The sequence below is a fragment of the Miniopterus natalensis genome, chromosome 5 (genome assembly GCF_054644295.1).
Source record: "Miniopterus natalensis isolate mMinNat1 chromosome 5, mMinNat1.hap1, whole genome shotgun sequence".
NCBI classification, from domain to species: Eukaryota; Metazoa; Chordata; class Mammalia; order Chiroptera; family Miniopteridae; genus Miniopterus; species Miniopterus natalensis.
In genome coordinates this window covers 83,439,547-83,454,372 of record NC_142085.1, presented here as the reverse complement: position 1 = coordinate 83,454,372, position 14,826 = coordinate 83,439,547, and the positions used below count along the sequence as shown (strand labels likewise).

At 41.6% G+C, this 14,826-nt stretch overlaps 1 protein-coding gene across 3 annotated transcripts in view; it reads right to left on the bottom strand.

The window, feature by feature from the left end:
- Window positions 1–14,826, bottom strand: part of ESR1 (estrogen receptor 1) — a 191,183-nt gene that overhangs the window by 153,822 nt on the left and 22,535 nt on the right. For 2 of the 3 annotated variants that reach the window (XM_087817204.1, XM_087817205.1), the window contains exon 2: window positions 6,866–7,056. In XM_087817204.1, the coding sequence (XP_087673330.1) occupies window positions 6,866–7,056 (191 nt within the window). Of the gene's footprint in view, window positions 1–6,859; window positions 7,057–14,826 lie in introns of all 3 variants that reach the window. The other variant, XM_087817203.1, reaches the window with a different exon arrangement.

Sequence of the window (14,826 nt, the reverse complement as noted above, 5' to 3'; positions counted from 1 at the left end):
GCGGGTGCCCTTTGAAAATGTGCCCATTAAAGGCTATCTATATTTTTCGTGCAAAATTATTGCCACTCATAAGAAGGGCTTTCTAACGGAGTTGTTGATGAGCTTCAGCACTACATACGGGCTCACACGCTGCCACTTTCATGGAAATCGTCAATTCCATGTACCACTTAGTTGGGAAACTGGAAATTTAATTTCAATCAGATGAACAAAAAATGAAGACGAATATGCTTGAAGGGGATAGCATAAAATCGCCGGCGATTAAAAACATTTGGAACCTTTGCGTACCCTTCAAAGGCATTTGTTGCCATGGTTTTTAAAGACCTCTGACAGCTTCAGCTGTGTCCACAAGAGCTGCCAAGAAATAGGGGTTCTATACTGATTTTATTTGTTAGATGTGTTTTGTCCTAATTATCCCCAGGATAAAGATTACTTGGCCAAAGGCAAAAAAAATAAAGAAAAGAAAACAAAGAAGAGGAGGAGGAACCACCACTGTCAGTTCGCAGGTGGAAAGACCACGACTGCGCTCCTCCGAGGCCCCCTCGGGCTCGGGCTCGGGCTCGGGCTCGGGCTCGGGCTCGGGCGCGTGTGTGCACACGCATCTCATTCGGGCCCTGCAGCACCGCAGAGTGAGGAGCGCTTACAGCTCGTAACGGGGGTGGCAGACCCACGTGGAGGGAGGTGCTCAGGTCTTGACCTTCAGGCTGGTGCGTTTCTTTTTCTCCGATGAGAACCGGGGGCCAAACATCTAGCAAATTCACCGATCCCTGGGAGAAGGGCTTTCCTTTTACAAAGTTTCCTCATAAACGCTTCCTTGTGAAAATGACACGAGAGCTCCTATGTGTACACACGAAAACTCTTCTGCCTTTCAGCCTCAATAGTCTTATTTCTCTGTTGCACAACATGCGTGTTCTCACAAGATGGAGAGTGAAAAAATAGAAGTAGAAATAATGGGAGGAATAGGCCAGCTCTGGCTCAGAAAAGATGTCTATGGACTTCCACAGTATGAATAATTTGAGGAAAAAAGCCTGATTTTTTTATGAAAATCATGAAAATGCTTATACTTGCTCCTGCCATTTATTACTTATACAGTTTAATGTGTTGGTACCAGCATGCTCTCTCTTAAGTTGTTAAGTTCCTGGAGACCCGCATTTGGCCCTGTTGGGCTAATTTATGATTTTCCTGTTTAGAAGGGCATTGCATGTGCACTTTTAATAATAAGAGCATTTCTTAAGGTGTTGGTAAGACCCAGGGAACTCCTGTATTATTATGAGAAGCAAGGGGAATTTTTGGAGTTACTTTTCCATTGTTAATGGACAATGTCCAAGAAGTATTTAAACCATTCTTTTCACCAAGTGTCTTTTTTTTTTTTTTTAATTCTTTTTTTATTATTATTACTGATTGCAGAGAGGAAGGGAGAGGGAGAGACAGACAGAAACATCAATGATAAGAGAGAGTCATTGATCGGCTAGGGATCGAGCCTGCAACCCGGGCATGTGCCCTGACTGGAAATCTTTGGTTCATAGGTCAACCTCATGGTTCACAGGTCAACACTCAAACACTGAACCAAACCGGCTAGGTTCACCAAGTGTCTTTAAAATTCACTGAAGAAACTGATTCAACCCTACCCCCACCCCCAGACTGTTTGCAGAGAGCTGATTCTGTCTCTGTACCTTCTGGATAATTCTACCTCCATATCCAACTATCATGTCCAACTCAGTGTATCTAGAATTGCACTTATCCTTTCCCCCCTCTAACTGACCTTCCTCTTGATTTTCCCAGTGGAGGTGACGATACCACCATTCTCCCTCTGTTTTTGAACCTCTTGAACTCCTTTGTTACCCAGCTATCCCATAATGAATCATCTTAAAGTACTGTATATTCTTTCATTATAATTCCCCAGGTCACAAATACCAAAAAGTCCCATTTTTTAGTACAGCAGATTTCAGAATGACACCCAAGATGTGGGTGTTGCAAGCAGAGTGAAAAGTGGAGGCATGTGTACGAAGGTCCTGTGGAAGGAACAGGGCTGGTGCGTTGGGGGAAGAGAAAGGCCAGTGTGGCTGGATTACAGCGAATGGGGGTGGGAGAAGTAAACAAGGGTAAGACCATGTAGAGCATCTTAAACCATAGGAGAGAATCTGGACTTTAAGTACAATGAGAATTTTAAGTGCAAGACAATATGACTTGAATAATATATTTAAAAGATCTCTCCTGCCATTGCATGGAGACCATACTGTAGAGGGGCAAGTGTGGAATGTGGAGCCACATCCCTGAAAGGACTCCTGAGATAAAATAGTTCCATAACGAGAGAGCAGCTTCCACTTCTCCCTCCCCATCCTCCTCTGGCCTCTTCCATTCATGGGTGCACATGTCAATCCAGAAGGTGACTAGAAATGGGAAACTAAACGTAAGAACTAACCCATCATGGGTGAACAAAGGTGAGTCTCTATGCATAAAAGAGCTAAATTCTCTTTTAATGGAGCTCTACAAAGCGAATGGAGCCAGCTGAATGGGCCTAAATTTCTTCAGAAAATAAGTTTCTGCTTACTGCTGTAGCAGTTAAAGGAGCTATCCAGGGTGCTGGACTGTCTCACCCTGATGCTTTCTATGGTCCAGTGGATCAAGCTGTCACTTATCCTTGTTGAACTTAAGGCGCCCACTACATTGAACCATAACCAGACCCCATCCTGAAGCCATGTCCGCCTGGACGTAGCTAAACTTTAAGCCAACACCTGTCTTGGCCATGTCTGTTTGATCTAATGTTAAGCATCTTCTACATACGCCTTAAGGGAGATCATATGAAGTAGCAGCATAGCGAGGGGGATATATATACATATGTATATGTGTATGTATATTTTATTTATATATATATATATATATATATATATATACACACACACACATATATCTATGTATGTGTGTGTGTGTGTATATATATATGGGCTTGAGCCTCCACTGTGGCTCATGACCATTTGAAATAATATATAAGAGGAGCAGTGAGCTCAGTGGGGTCCTTTTTCTTGAAACAATACTCAAAGGTTGTACCTGGCCGCTGAACCAAATCTGCTTATGTAACTCATCAAGAGCCTCTGCCCACAACACATCTTGAGAAACACAGCTTCTCCACCTGCAATGATTAATAAATTCACAGAATATCCAATTTCATCCCTCTTCCTTAAGTAGCATCCTTGACATTGCTTTGTTTTTAAAAAAGTGTGTTCAACTGGAGGCCATTACTCAATTTCTTGAGTAATCAGGTTTATACACCAGGTAGCGGATGAAAATGTGATGCTTTCAAGTCGAACACTTTACCTCTTCAGCTGAAACACTTAGAGCACTGGAGTAATCTGATGGATACTCACTTCTAGCTCTTCTCTTAAGTAACAAGAAAAACAGGGAGAGCTAGGGCATCTTCAGAACTTTCTCCCTGCATGCCAGGCCCTTCACTGTCCTTAAATAGGCTTGAGGGGCAGTGTAATTTATAAAGAGCCAGAGAAGTTCAGTAAAACTTTTTAGCCACAAGTTTTCAAGGCTATGCTGAACAAATGGGACTAGAAGCCATTAAACTTGCTCTGGTATTTCCCTATTATATATATGAGCAAATCCAACACATGGACATGCCATTAAAGTAAAAAAGAAATAAATGACTTGGTTTTTACAGTTTAAGGATAAACACATGGGCCAGAAATGTCTTTGTTTAATCTAATGGTAAAATTATTTCTTGTTAATTTTTATTCACAGAACTCCCCAAACTCCATCTCACCTCCTGGACTTTGCTCCTATGCTCATTCCTCTGACTGAACACTCATCTGCTCTTTCATTTTCCTCACTCAGCTCAACCTCCAGGCCTAATTTTAAATCGGAAAACCTTCTCAGAGCCTGACTCCACCTCCATGAGGACTGAGTGAAGCTCGGACTCCTGTAAGACCCTGCACTCACCCTCTGCCTGGCACCTGGCACCTGTCACACGGTAACTTAATTACTATTTATTGGTACATTTCTCCCACTACTGTACAAGCTCTATGAGGGTAAAGACCATGTCCTATAATGCATCTCCAAGGCCTTGCACAGTGCTTTGCCTAGTAGAGGCAACTGATGAACAAACAAATGAATATAAATGAATGAGTGAATTTAATCGTCTTTAAGGTCCCTCTCTGTCTCTAAAATTTAAAAACCCTGCCTTGTTTCTAGGCTTCTTCCAGAACTTTGAACTCAAGATTCATCTCATTGAAAAAAAACTTTACATGAATGACTTCATACCATGATAAATAACAAGTAGAAATTCCATTTTTGTGCAATTTATATAGTACAATTTATAGTACAATGAAATTCTACTATTTAGTCTGTATATCCAAGATGGAGATATGATATGTATTTTACTTATCAAAGAGTAAGCAGAAATGTTTTAAATATTTAAATTTGAGTTAATGCCATGCCAATAAAATAGTTGTTTTCATAAGCTCATATTTCCTTCATTGATTTTCTTTATGTTATTTGTGTGTGTGTTTTCTGTTCTTGATGTCTTAATTCTTTGAGACAATATTAAGTGTGTGTGTTTTCTGTTCTTGATGTCTTAATTCTTTGAGACAATATTGTTTGATATGAAGTTATGTAGTTCATTCCTAAATGCTGAATAAATATGACAAAAATAATCTGTGAGAACACTGCTATTGTTACTTGAAGGAGGATCATTTCTACTTTCAATCTTGGTAATTTTACATACGTAACTGACAATATTTTCTCCTCTTATATTCATCTGTTGTTTTCCTTATCTTTGTGATACAGTAGCACTTTGTCTATACTGAGTTCCTCTCTAATTACATCATGAGAACAAGTACCTTGGCCTTCCCAGGAAATTTCCCAAATAAATTCTAGTGTTGTGGGATTATAGATTGTGTCTTATACACATTTTGATTTTACTCAGAACATCTAGCATAGATGCAGAGTAAGTTCTCAGTAAACATGAATCAACATTAGATTTAGAAACCATCCATTCAATCAAGGGTCAGCAATTTACGGCCCACAGGCCAGTTCTGGTCAGTTACCTATTTTTGTATATAAAGTTTAGTTATCACATACCATTTACTTACACATTGTCTATGGCTCTTTGCAGGCCACAGTGCCAGAGTTCAGTAGCTACAACAGAGGCTGTATGGCCTGCAAAGACTAAAAGAGTTACCATCTGTTCCTATACAGAAAAACTTCGCTGCCTAATGCTCTAAATCATTTTTCCTGCTGAGGAAACTCAGTCTCAGATAAACAACTTGTCCAATTTTACAGCTGAACCTACCCACTAACCCTACTTCTGTCAAAGGATTTTTCACCACCAGGTTCAATGCCTGGGGAAAATAATGGTATTTTAGATTATATGAAATCAAATAAACAGTAAAACTACAAATAAACCTGACTGGCAAAAGTCCTTAAAGAGTTTATATTAACCAAAACCAAAATATAAATATAATTTTTCTAAATTAAGATAGTATTAGCTAAATAATATATTGTTATATATACACATGTATATTTTATATACACATGTATATTTTATATACATACACATGCATATATAAATATACATGCATATATATGTATATATAAATATACATGCATATATGTATATATAAATATATGTAGATGTTTACTTATGTATATATGTTTCTATATATAAAAACAAAAATTTACTATCAGAAAATATCAGTAATTTTATTAAAGTCCAACAACAACAAAAAAAGTCCAAGTCTTACAGTATTTTCTAAAAGGTATTGAAAGTAATAATTGTCAAAAGAAATGCTTTTAAAAAGGACCAGGTTGACTTCACATACTACTCTATTAGATACGAAAAGCTTTAAAAAAAAGTATATCTTACTGGCAACGGAAGGAAAAATAAATAGTGTGTATCAGCCCCGAGCACGGCAGCGGAGAGCTACAGCAGAAAGTCCACGAGAATCATGCAGACTCCACCAGAAATAGTCCTAGTATTTATTTACTAAACTTGGCTTATTCTGGAAAGGCAAAGGGAGAATAGCAGAGGAAAATGCTCCACTGTTATGACAAACAAAGGATCTTTAGCATAGACATTTTACATAGTAAAAGCGATTGCTTTTCTCCCCAGGGTGCCCTCTAAATGCAATGATATAAACACCCCTGGAGTAAAAATTAAGTGCAGCTCTATTTGGTAAACTACACACAAGAAAAGTATCAAGGCAGACAGGCAATTAAAATGTTGCAGGTAGATACTTAATAAGTGTTTGGTGCAGTACAGTTAGGCACTCGACCCTATGACAGGTCACTAGTTATTGTCTCTTCTCGTTTTAGCAAAAGGTCGTGTCATCTACTGAGATAACAAAGATGGAAGAAGAGCCTTAAAGGGTTTATACTAACCTAACCCAAAACGCAAATACAATTTTTCTAAATTGAGATAGTATCAGCTAAATAATATGTTGTTCTACGAGAATTGGTCTGGAGCAAAGATCAGAACAGACCGCTCATCTGACAAAGCCAAGGTGGAGAGGTAATTATGTATAGCCAACTAATATTACACATCATAGAAGCCTGGTTGCCGGCAACACATAAATACCCACCGGCCATCCCTCAGTCAGCGCACAGGCATCTCTGAGACCCAGGTGTTGAAATCCTCGGCCTGTCGAGCCGGTCGAGACTGTCCGGATCTTGCCAAATGGGCGAAGCATAATAACTCCGCCCCAGCGGCCTGGAGCTCCCGTCTCTTCTACATGTTTCTACCACAGACGCTAGTGGATCTGCTGAGTGTTAGGGTTTTGTACAAGTGGCCGCTCATATGCCTTCCTTCCTCTGTTGCTTCCCATCTTGGGATTAAAAATGGAATATGTCGTTTTCAACACACTATTACCTTGAATACTTCTCTTGAAGAAGGCCTTACAGCCCTCGCAGGACCAGACTCCGTAATGGTAGCCCGAGGCGTAGTCGTGACACACCGCACAGTAGCGCGTCTCCTTGGCGGACTCCACAGCCACGCTGCCCTTGTCACCGCTGCTGGCCAATCTCTCTCGGCCACCCTGGCGCCGATTATCTGAATTTGGCCTGTCACAGAAAGAAAGAAGTGAATCCATTAATGTTAGAAAAGCAAAACATGTACTCTCTCCTCTCCAGTCTAAGAGGCTGGGGCATGCAGCAGATCCACTTTATTCTGACATTTTGAAATAATGAATCATAATGTAAGCTAATCTTCCTTATCTCTTGCCGTCTGCCGCAGCAAAAGGTGTTTGCCTATCATATTAACCTTGAGGGGAAATTGTCTATTGCAAACTTGTTTAAAAAAACAGGCTGCCTACACCGGAATATATTATCCAGAAAATGACAAGATGAAATTAGCTGGTTTCTAATAGACTTATTCTTTTTTCCCCCAGGGATCCACAATTAACTCAGCACCAGTGGAGACCAACGCTCATTCCGATTCTAGACCCTTCCAATTCTAGAAGGGTCTTTAGAAAATAGAGACAAAGCATCATACAGCTGGGCATATGCAGCTTTGATGAAATGATGCAAAATATGGAACACATGTAGAAAAAAAATCCGATTTTTATGTCATCGTTAACAGGTACCCCTGGTTATCGGTTTTTATAACTTGACTGTTATTGAGGATACTAGTGAATATTCCTCTGTAAGAACACGCAGAATGAAAAGAGCAGAACACTGATGATTACTTCAACCTTTAACGGTTTCATGAAGGAAGCATGTCCCAGAAAGAAAAGTGAGAACTGGCAGTCAGAAAGTTCTGAGAGAACCAAGGAAATAGAAAGTAAGATGTCTTAAGGAAGTAGAAAACTTGGCGATCAATGGTGCCAAATAGGACAGAAAAGTCCAATAAAACAAGGACTGAGAGAGTGAGGTTGGATTTGACCAAGAGGACACTTAGTGAGGAGTTGTAGTAGAGAGTGTGGACACGAGCAAAAATCCAGTGGGTGGGAAAATGGATGGAATGGAAGAAAATGACAGCGAGGAGAGGCCGTTCATTTGAAAACCTGGGAGAATGGGAAGCAGAAGACAGGGTGCTCGCTCAAGAACATAAAGACAAACAAGGAACTTTAGGATGAAAGAGACCTGAGAAGGCCTCATGTAAACTGAAGGAATGGGCCAGGAGAGGAAAGGGTTGAGGGTACAGAGGGGAAAGTAGGGATTAGGAACAGCCTTGTTGAAGACACCTTGAAGCCTGGGGGCAAGGTAAGAAAAGTAGTAGGAGAGACTAACTTTGCATCTCTCATCCAACTGGTTTAGGAGCAGAAATCCAGGATTTGCCATGTGCAACTAAATAAAGGTGGCATAAAAGAATTGGGGGTATATGTCCAGAGCCCAGCACAGGGCCTGGTATGCAGTCAGCACTCAATAAATATTTCAGTGAATGGACCGTGTCCCAGGGTGTATGGGCAGGGAGAGCCAGAGAAACACAGAGATGCTGAAAGAACAGATGGAGGAAAGGTCCCTATGATTAAAACAAAAAGCCTAGGATGGGATGAAGTGTATTAGTGATAGAGCTTCCAGGGTCTCTTGGTTAAGGAAGCTCCTGCTTCCCGTATCCAGTCCCCAACCAAATAACCAGACCACGCTGACTCTCACTGGTTGACCCCTTTATAAGCCCCGTCTTCCGTTTTAGCTTGAATTTATAACACTTTCCTGTCCTGCTCACTCATTAGTATTTTCCACAATTTTGTGCTGATGGTTCTCAAACTACACTTGCCATAAAATTCACAAAATACCAGCTTTTGGGGTTGAGCGTGTCTGACTGCCATTTTTCCCCCCATTCTAAATTACTTAGCTCTTAGGTTGGCAGCCTCGAAAGAAGTCCTTTCTTTTTTAATCTCCCTAGAGAGCACTGACTTTCCATTTCCAAATCTAGCTCATGTTCTGTAACCCATGTCTTTCCATTTCATCACCATGCTGCCCAGCTCCTCCCTATTCCCATCAAGCTCAATTTTTTTTACTGTTTGTTTACTAATTTCTTATGCATGAGTCAAGTCCATAGAAAGAAGCTGTAAATATTTACCTATAGAAGCTGAGTGCTTTGGGGGTGGAGAGGGTGGTGAGCAAGCATGACATTGACAGATTCAGCGTTTTATAAATCTTATTAAGTACTGTAGCCCCAGTATCCAGCTCAGTGCCCAGGACAAAGCAGGTATTTAGTACATGATTGCTGAATGGATGAATGAATGGATGAATGAATGAATGAATGAATGAATGAATGAATGAATGAATGAATGAATAGTATATGCATTGGCAAAATTTCCAAGATGTCAGGTATCTCCCACCCAGTCCTGCATGATGAAATACTACATTTTCTAAAATTGTGGTTAAGATAAACATAACATAAAATGCATCATCTTTACCATCCTACAGTGTATAGTTCAGTAACATTAAGCATATTTACATTGGAGTGCAACTCATCTCCAGAACTTTTCCATCTCACAAAACTGAAAATCTATACCCATTCAACAACTCCTCATTTTCCTCATGGCCTCCTGCCCCAAGGCCCCTGGCAACCACCACTGAACTTTGTCTCTGTGCAGTTGGCTACTCTAGATAGATACTCATGGAAGTGGAATCACATAGTATTTGTCTTCTTGTGACTGACGTGTTTCACTTAGCATGATGTCTCCAAGGTTCATCCAAGTTGCAATATGTGTCAGAATTTCCTTTCGTTTTAAGGGTGAATAATATTCCTGAATAATGTTCCTTTAAGGGTGAATAACATACCACATCCTGTTTGTCCATTCATCCAGCTATGGACTTGGTTGAGTTGTTTCCATCTTTGGCTATTGTGATTAATGTTGCCATGAACACGGATGCTCAGGTATCTCTGTGTGACCCAGCTTTCAGTTCTTGAGGATATATACCCCAAAGTGGAACTGCTAGATTATAAGGCAAATTCTGTTTTTAATTTTTTGAGGAACCGCCATATTGTTTTCTATATGGCTGCACTCTTTTACTTTCCCGTTTCCAAGGGCTCCAATTTCTCTGCATCCTTTATTTTTTGTTATAGTCTTTTAAAAAAAAAAAGTAGCCATCCTAATGGGATGGGGTGATTACAGCAATTTAAGGTCACCTTTTGCATAAATTCCTCTCTTACCAGCCAGTCCTAATCCCCACACTCGAAATAATTTATCCCTGTTCTAAATTCAATAGCAGGTTTTTCCTCACTTTCTGCAACTTGCTACCCTACTCCTTCAATTGTACGTTCTCCTGGTTGCTGTCTGCTAAGGTTCCTTGTGCCTTACTCATCTTTGGAACCCCCAGTGTGTACAGCACAATAGACTCTCAATAAGTATTGATATCAAATGAATTAACCAATGACTGAACCATTGAATTGATAATTTCACAATATAAATGAAATAAGGGAGTACTGTTTTTTAAAGTATTGGTGAAAGATGTAATGGAAAAGCCTGTTTTCCCCAGATCTAGCGGAGATGTTTGCTGTCAGCAAAATGCCTTTTGCCTACAGTTTATTTTTGAGATGGCTCTGGGATACTAGAACTCCACTGCAGACACAGGGCATATACCCAGAAGGCACCCAAAAAGAAAAGTGAGGATTACACAAGCCATATTTCCTCCCATGAAGCAACTTTCTTATCCAACTTGGAAACTCATGGATCTAACACTGTCAGTTATCACACTGTCAGTTATCAAGTTAGCCCAGTCCTTCTCTATGAAGACACCCAGAGTGTGACGTCATGAAGATGACTGTGACACAGGTCAAGCTAAAAGGCAGTTGAGATATTCTCATTGGTTGCAGAGCCCTGTGGCACCCTGAAATGTGTTCAAGTTGTCCTGAGTATCCATTAGGCCAAGCTAACTCGGCACAGCTGCCTCCAGGTAGAGAACTGTGTCCTCAGGATGCAGACTAACTTGGCCTAATAACCTGTAATGGAAAGGAACAGAGTGGGAGGGGTCCATGTCTGCACCCAGAGTAAGCCACAGGGTAGGTCAGGCACCAACCTGTGGTCAGGTCAGTCCCCAGGGATAAGCCTTTAGGGGTCCTGGACTCATCTCTTCCTGTTGCACTCTACCTGGCCTGGCCTGAGTGCACCTGTCCTACACCTGGCATCTTTAGCTTCACATCTCTTTGGCAGAAAGTACTTACATCATATTAGGGCAATCTTTCTTCCTCTCATCCAGCCTCAGAGGCCCTTTGGTTTCTCCTAATTTTTATAGGACCAAATTAACTACTTTAATTTTCATGTTCTGAAGGTCTTCAGGCCCTGTCTTCCTAATGAGAGGTTTCAGAAACCCTAACCATGACCTTACCCCTTTATTCTAAGTGAAGATTTAACTAATTCTTTAGCCATGTTGCTATAACATCTCCCTCTCTGCAAAAATCTTATCACTTTCTCACTGAATTGACACCTCATCTTTATAGTTTTCATCCTGGGCCCTTTCTCATAAGGCTCAAATACGACGTTGACTAGTTTATCAGGCTGTGTATTAAGAGATTAGATGTTCTTCAGCCTTACAGATACCTTTGAAGATTCTCCAAAAAGAACTAGGGCAGAAACTTAAGCAGGAAATGAAGAGATGTTTTGCATCAGTGACTTAACACAGAGATGTTTTGCATCAGTGACCTAACACAGAGATGTTTTGCATCAGTGACCTAACACATCGTAACTCTGAGGCACACAGGTGGCTGGGGAACGGAGTAGTGACAGACGACAAAACAGGCCACCACTGCCCCTGTGGGAACTGGACACTCAACCGGCTCAATTTAGTTCCATTTTCATTCCATCAATTGACTACTAAACATTTCCAAATGGATGCCCCACTGATAGCAAATACTTAATATGATTAAGAGGGATGTCTGAAGGCATTCAAATTGAGTCCCAAGAGTGAACTCTCTTGAACCAAGTAAGAGCAGACCACAATAAAAAGTATCTGCCAGAAAGATTTTCATTAATCAAAAGGAAAGTTTGAAGCTCAACGTAATCAAATACTGTTGTTTTTCCAACCGTAAATCATAGTATCAACCATCCAAAAGCATATTCCCCTGACTAGCCAAGCATTTTAAAACAATTTTAAGAGCCTTGGTTTCTAGGGAAAATATTTTTTGCAAAGCCAAATTAAAAGAACCAACAGATGCCCAGCCCCTAGAAATGTGGTATAATTACCAGCTGGTGGATAACTTCATGAGGCTCCCTCACCAAATCCAGTCCCCAAAGTGACGTCCACTCAGTTTCCTGCACCTTCTATGCATGGCACTTACCATGATTTCCAGTCCCATATCTGAGTGATTATTAACAAATATACGTTCCCCCTAATAAACAGTAAATTCCACCAAGGCAGGGACCATCCTCATTTGCTTCCAATTTAACTGACACACAGTAGGTCCTTGATAAATGTTTGCTAACTGTATCTCCTACATCTCATCCATCATCAATTATTTCTTCAAAACCCCATGCCGATCCTTCTTTGCGTTTTTGGTTTTCATCACTCTTGCCTGAGATATCAATACTCCACGTCTGAATTACTAGAATTAGTCTCCTGTCTCCCTCCATTCCTCAAACCCATCTTTCAGCCACTGCCAAAGAAATATCATAAAATACAACACTGGTCTTTCAATAGCTCCTTCTTGACTTTATCTGTGGATTCTTACCTTTTAGGGGTGGGAGGGAAAATTATGGATCTGTTTGAAAATACAGCAAAAACTCGGAAACTATCTTTTCTAGAAAACGCACATAAAACACACTCTCAAACTTCTGCCTACAATTTTAGCAGCGTTCTAAACTGGGAGAACTCAAGTTCTTTAAGAAATTAAGCCCAAATTCTTGAATTCTCCGCTCCAACCGGTATTGCTCTCTTGGCAGCTCCCTGAGCAAAACCTGAACAAATCCACCTCTGAGAATTGCTCGAACTACGCTCCCCACATAATCACGGTCTCCCATCATCTGTATACAGCTCATCTATCGTGTATAACCAAGCTTCAGTTCTCCATCACCCATAGGCTTATTTTAAGTATATCAACTTGTACTGATCAAACTTTGAATTCTTACAGCACTTAACGTCTTCACCACTCTTCCCGACACCTCCCTATACACTGGCTTATGTTTATCTGGCAACTGCTCACCCCGATTTCCCCGGCAGAGGTCTCTTCCTGCGCCAGGTTCCTAACTGACAGTGTTCCCCAGGGTGCTTCCCTCGGCCCCCAGCCACCCTCAGCTGACATTTCCCCTATGTGGGAAGCCGGGCCCTGTGTGTGGCCACACCCAGCTGCCATCCCACTCCCCCCTCCTGGACGTCAGGCCTACATGCTGATGGCCCACTCTGGAGTGCCTCCAGAATAACCCAGAGAAACCTCAAACTACGCTCACTCTCTTTCCCCAGAAGCCTGCTTCCACTCCTGTACACCCACGGTGGCCCTATGGCCCCTCGGCCCACCGAGGCATTCAAGCATGCTTGTCCCCCTGCCTGGAACGCCCTTCCTCACCTCTGACCCTTCCTATTTATCCTGCAGTTCGCAGCATAAACTTGATTTCCGCCAGGGAGCTCTGCTGACCTTCCTGAGCTAAGTTAGATGCACCCTGAGCTCTCTCTAGTGAAGCTGAGGTCTTTTCACTCCCTGTGGTATTGTGAATTATAACAAGAAATATATATATGCTCTTTATCCCTGTTTCTTACACGGAGCTCCTTAGACCCTTGGAATTTCCTAAGCTATGAGAGAGACGAAAGTCCCTCTCTCTTGTTTTTTTAATTCTCACGCCCTTATACTGGTTAGTTTTTTGTTTTTTCTTTATAGCACTTACAGCTCCCTGACATCGAACCACACTAACTGCTTGTTTTATTGTGTGTCTTCCCCACTGAAATGTAAGCCTCATTCCCCCAGCCCCCCGGAGGAAGCCTGGCGTAGAAATAATGGTTGAATAATCAAGTGCATAAGTAAATAATTGATGCGATGGACTAACATTTTATTGTGCTCTGTTTAAGTATCTGTCTGACCCCACACACCGCAGCCTCCACCAGGCCGGGGACTGTGGTCTCCCAGCTCCCTGCTCAGCACGGCCAGACACGCAGTTAAGTGATTAATAAATATTTGCCATCTGAGTGGCTACACAGACATGGAGAGTGTTCTTGAAAGTCTCCCCACCTCCATGCCTGCACACACCGCAAGCCTGTCCCCACCCCACAGCAAGAGCAAACAGGCCCCGTTTGCAATCCTTCATGTCTCCTCAACATCTCTGCTAAAGCTTCTTGGTCGTCTTTGGATGATAGACCTCAAGAAAATACCTTATTCTGAAGTCTCTTGGGGAAACCGTTCATAAACTTCAGGAAGCCCAAGGTTTTCCTTAAGGTATTCTTGGGCTTCCTGAAGTTTATGAACGGTTTCCCCAAGAGACTTCAGACTAAGACCCCCCAGCTAGGGGAGAAATGCAGACTCCTTAACATCAGCCACTGTGACCCGGCTTCTGACCCATCTCCAGCCCTATCCCTCCCTCCGATGGGTAATTTCATGTGTGACCCTTCCCCAGCCACTTGTACATCCTTGGGCCTTTGCCCACACTGTTTCCTATCACGGCCTAACGTGTGAAAATGCCCCGGTCCCAGGTAGCAGCCACTGACTTTCTCAACAGAATCCACATGTGTTCCTAGAAGATCAAATACGTATTCTGAATCCTCACTCTCACCATGTGTGCTCACTGTGAGTCTCCAGGAAAGAGATCCTATTACGGTCACCTCTGCTTCCCAGTTTCCAGCACGGTACTGACAAATAGTAAGCATTCCATAGCCAACTGTTAAATAGTAAGATTATATGTTCCATATTGCATGTCTTGCTCCCCAGCTAGGAGGCAAACTTTTCAAGAGTATGGAAACTAT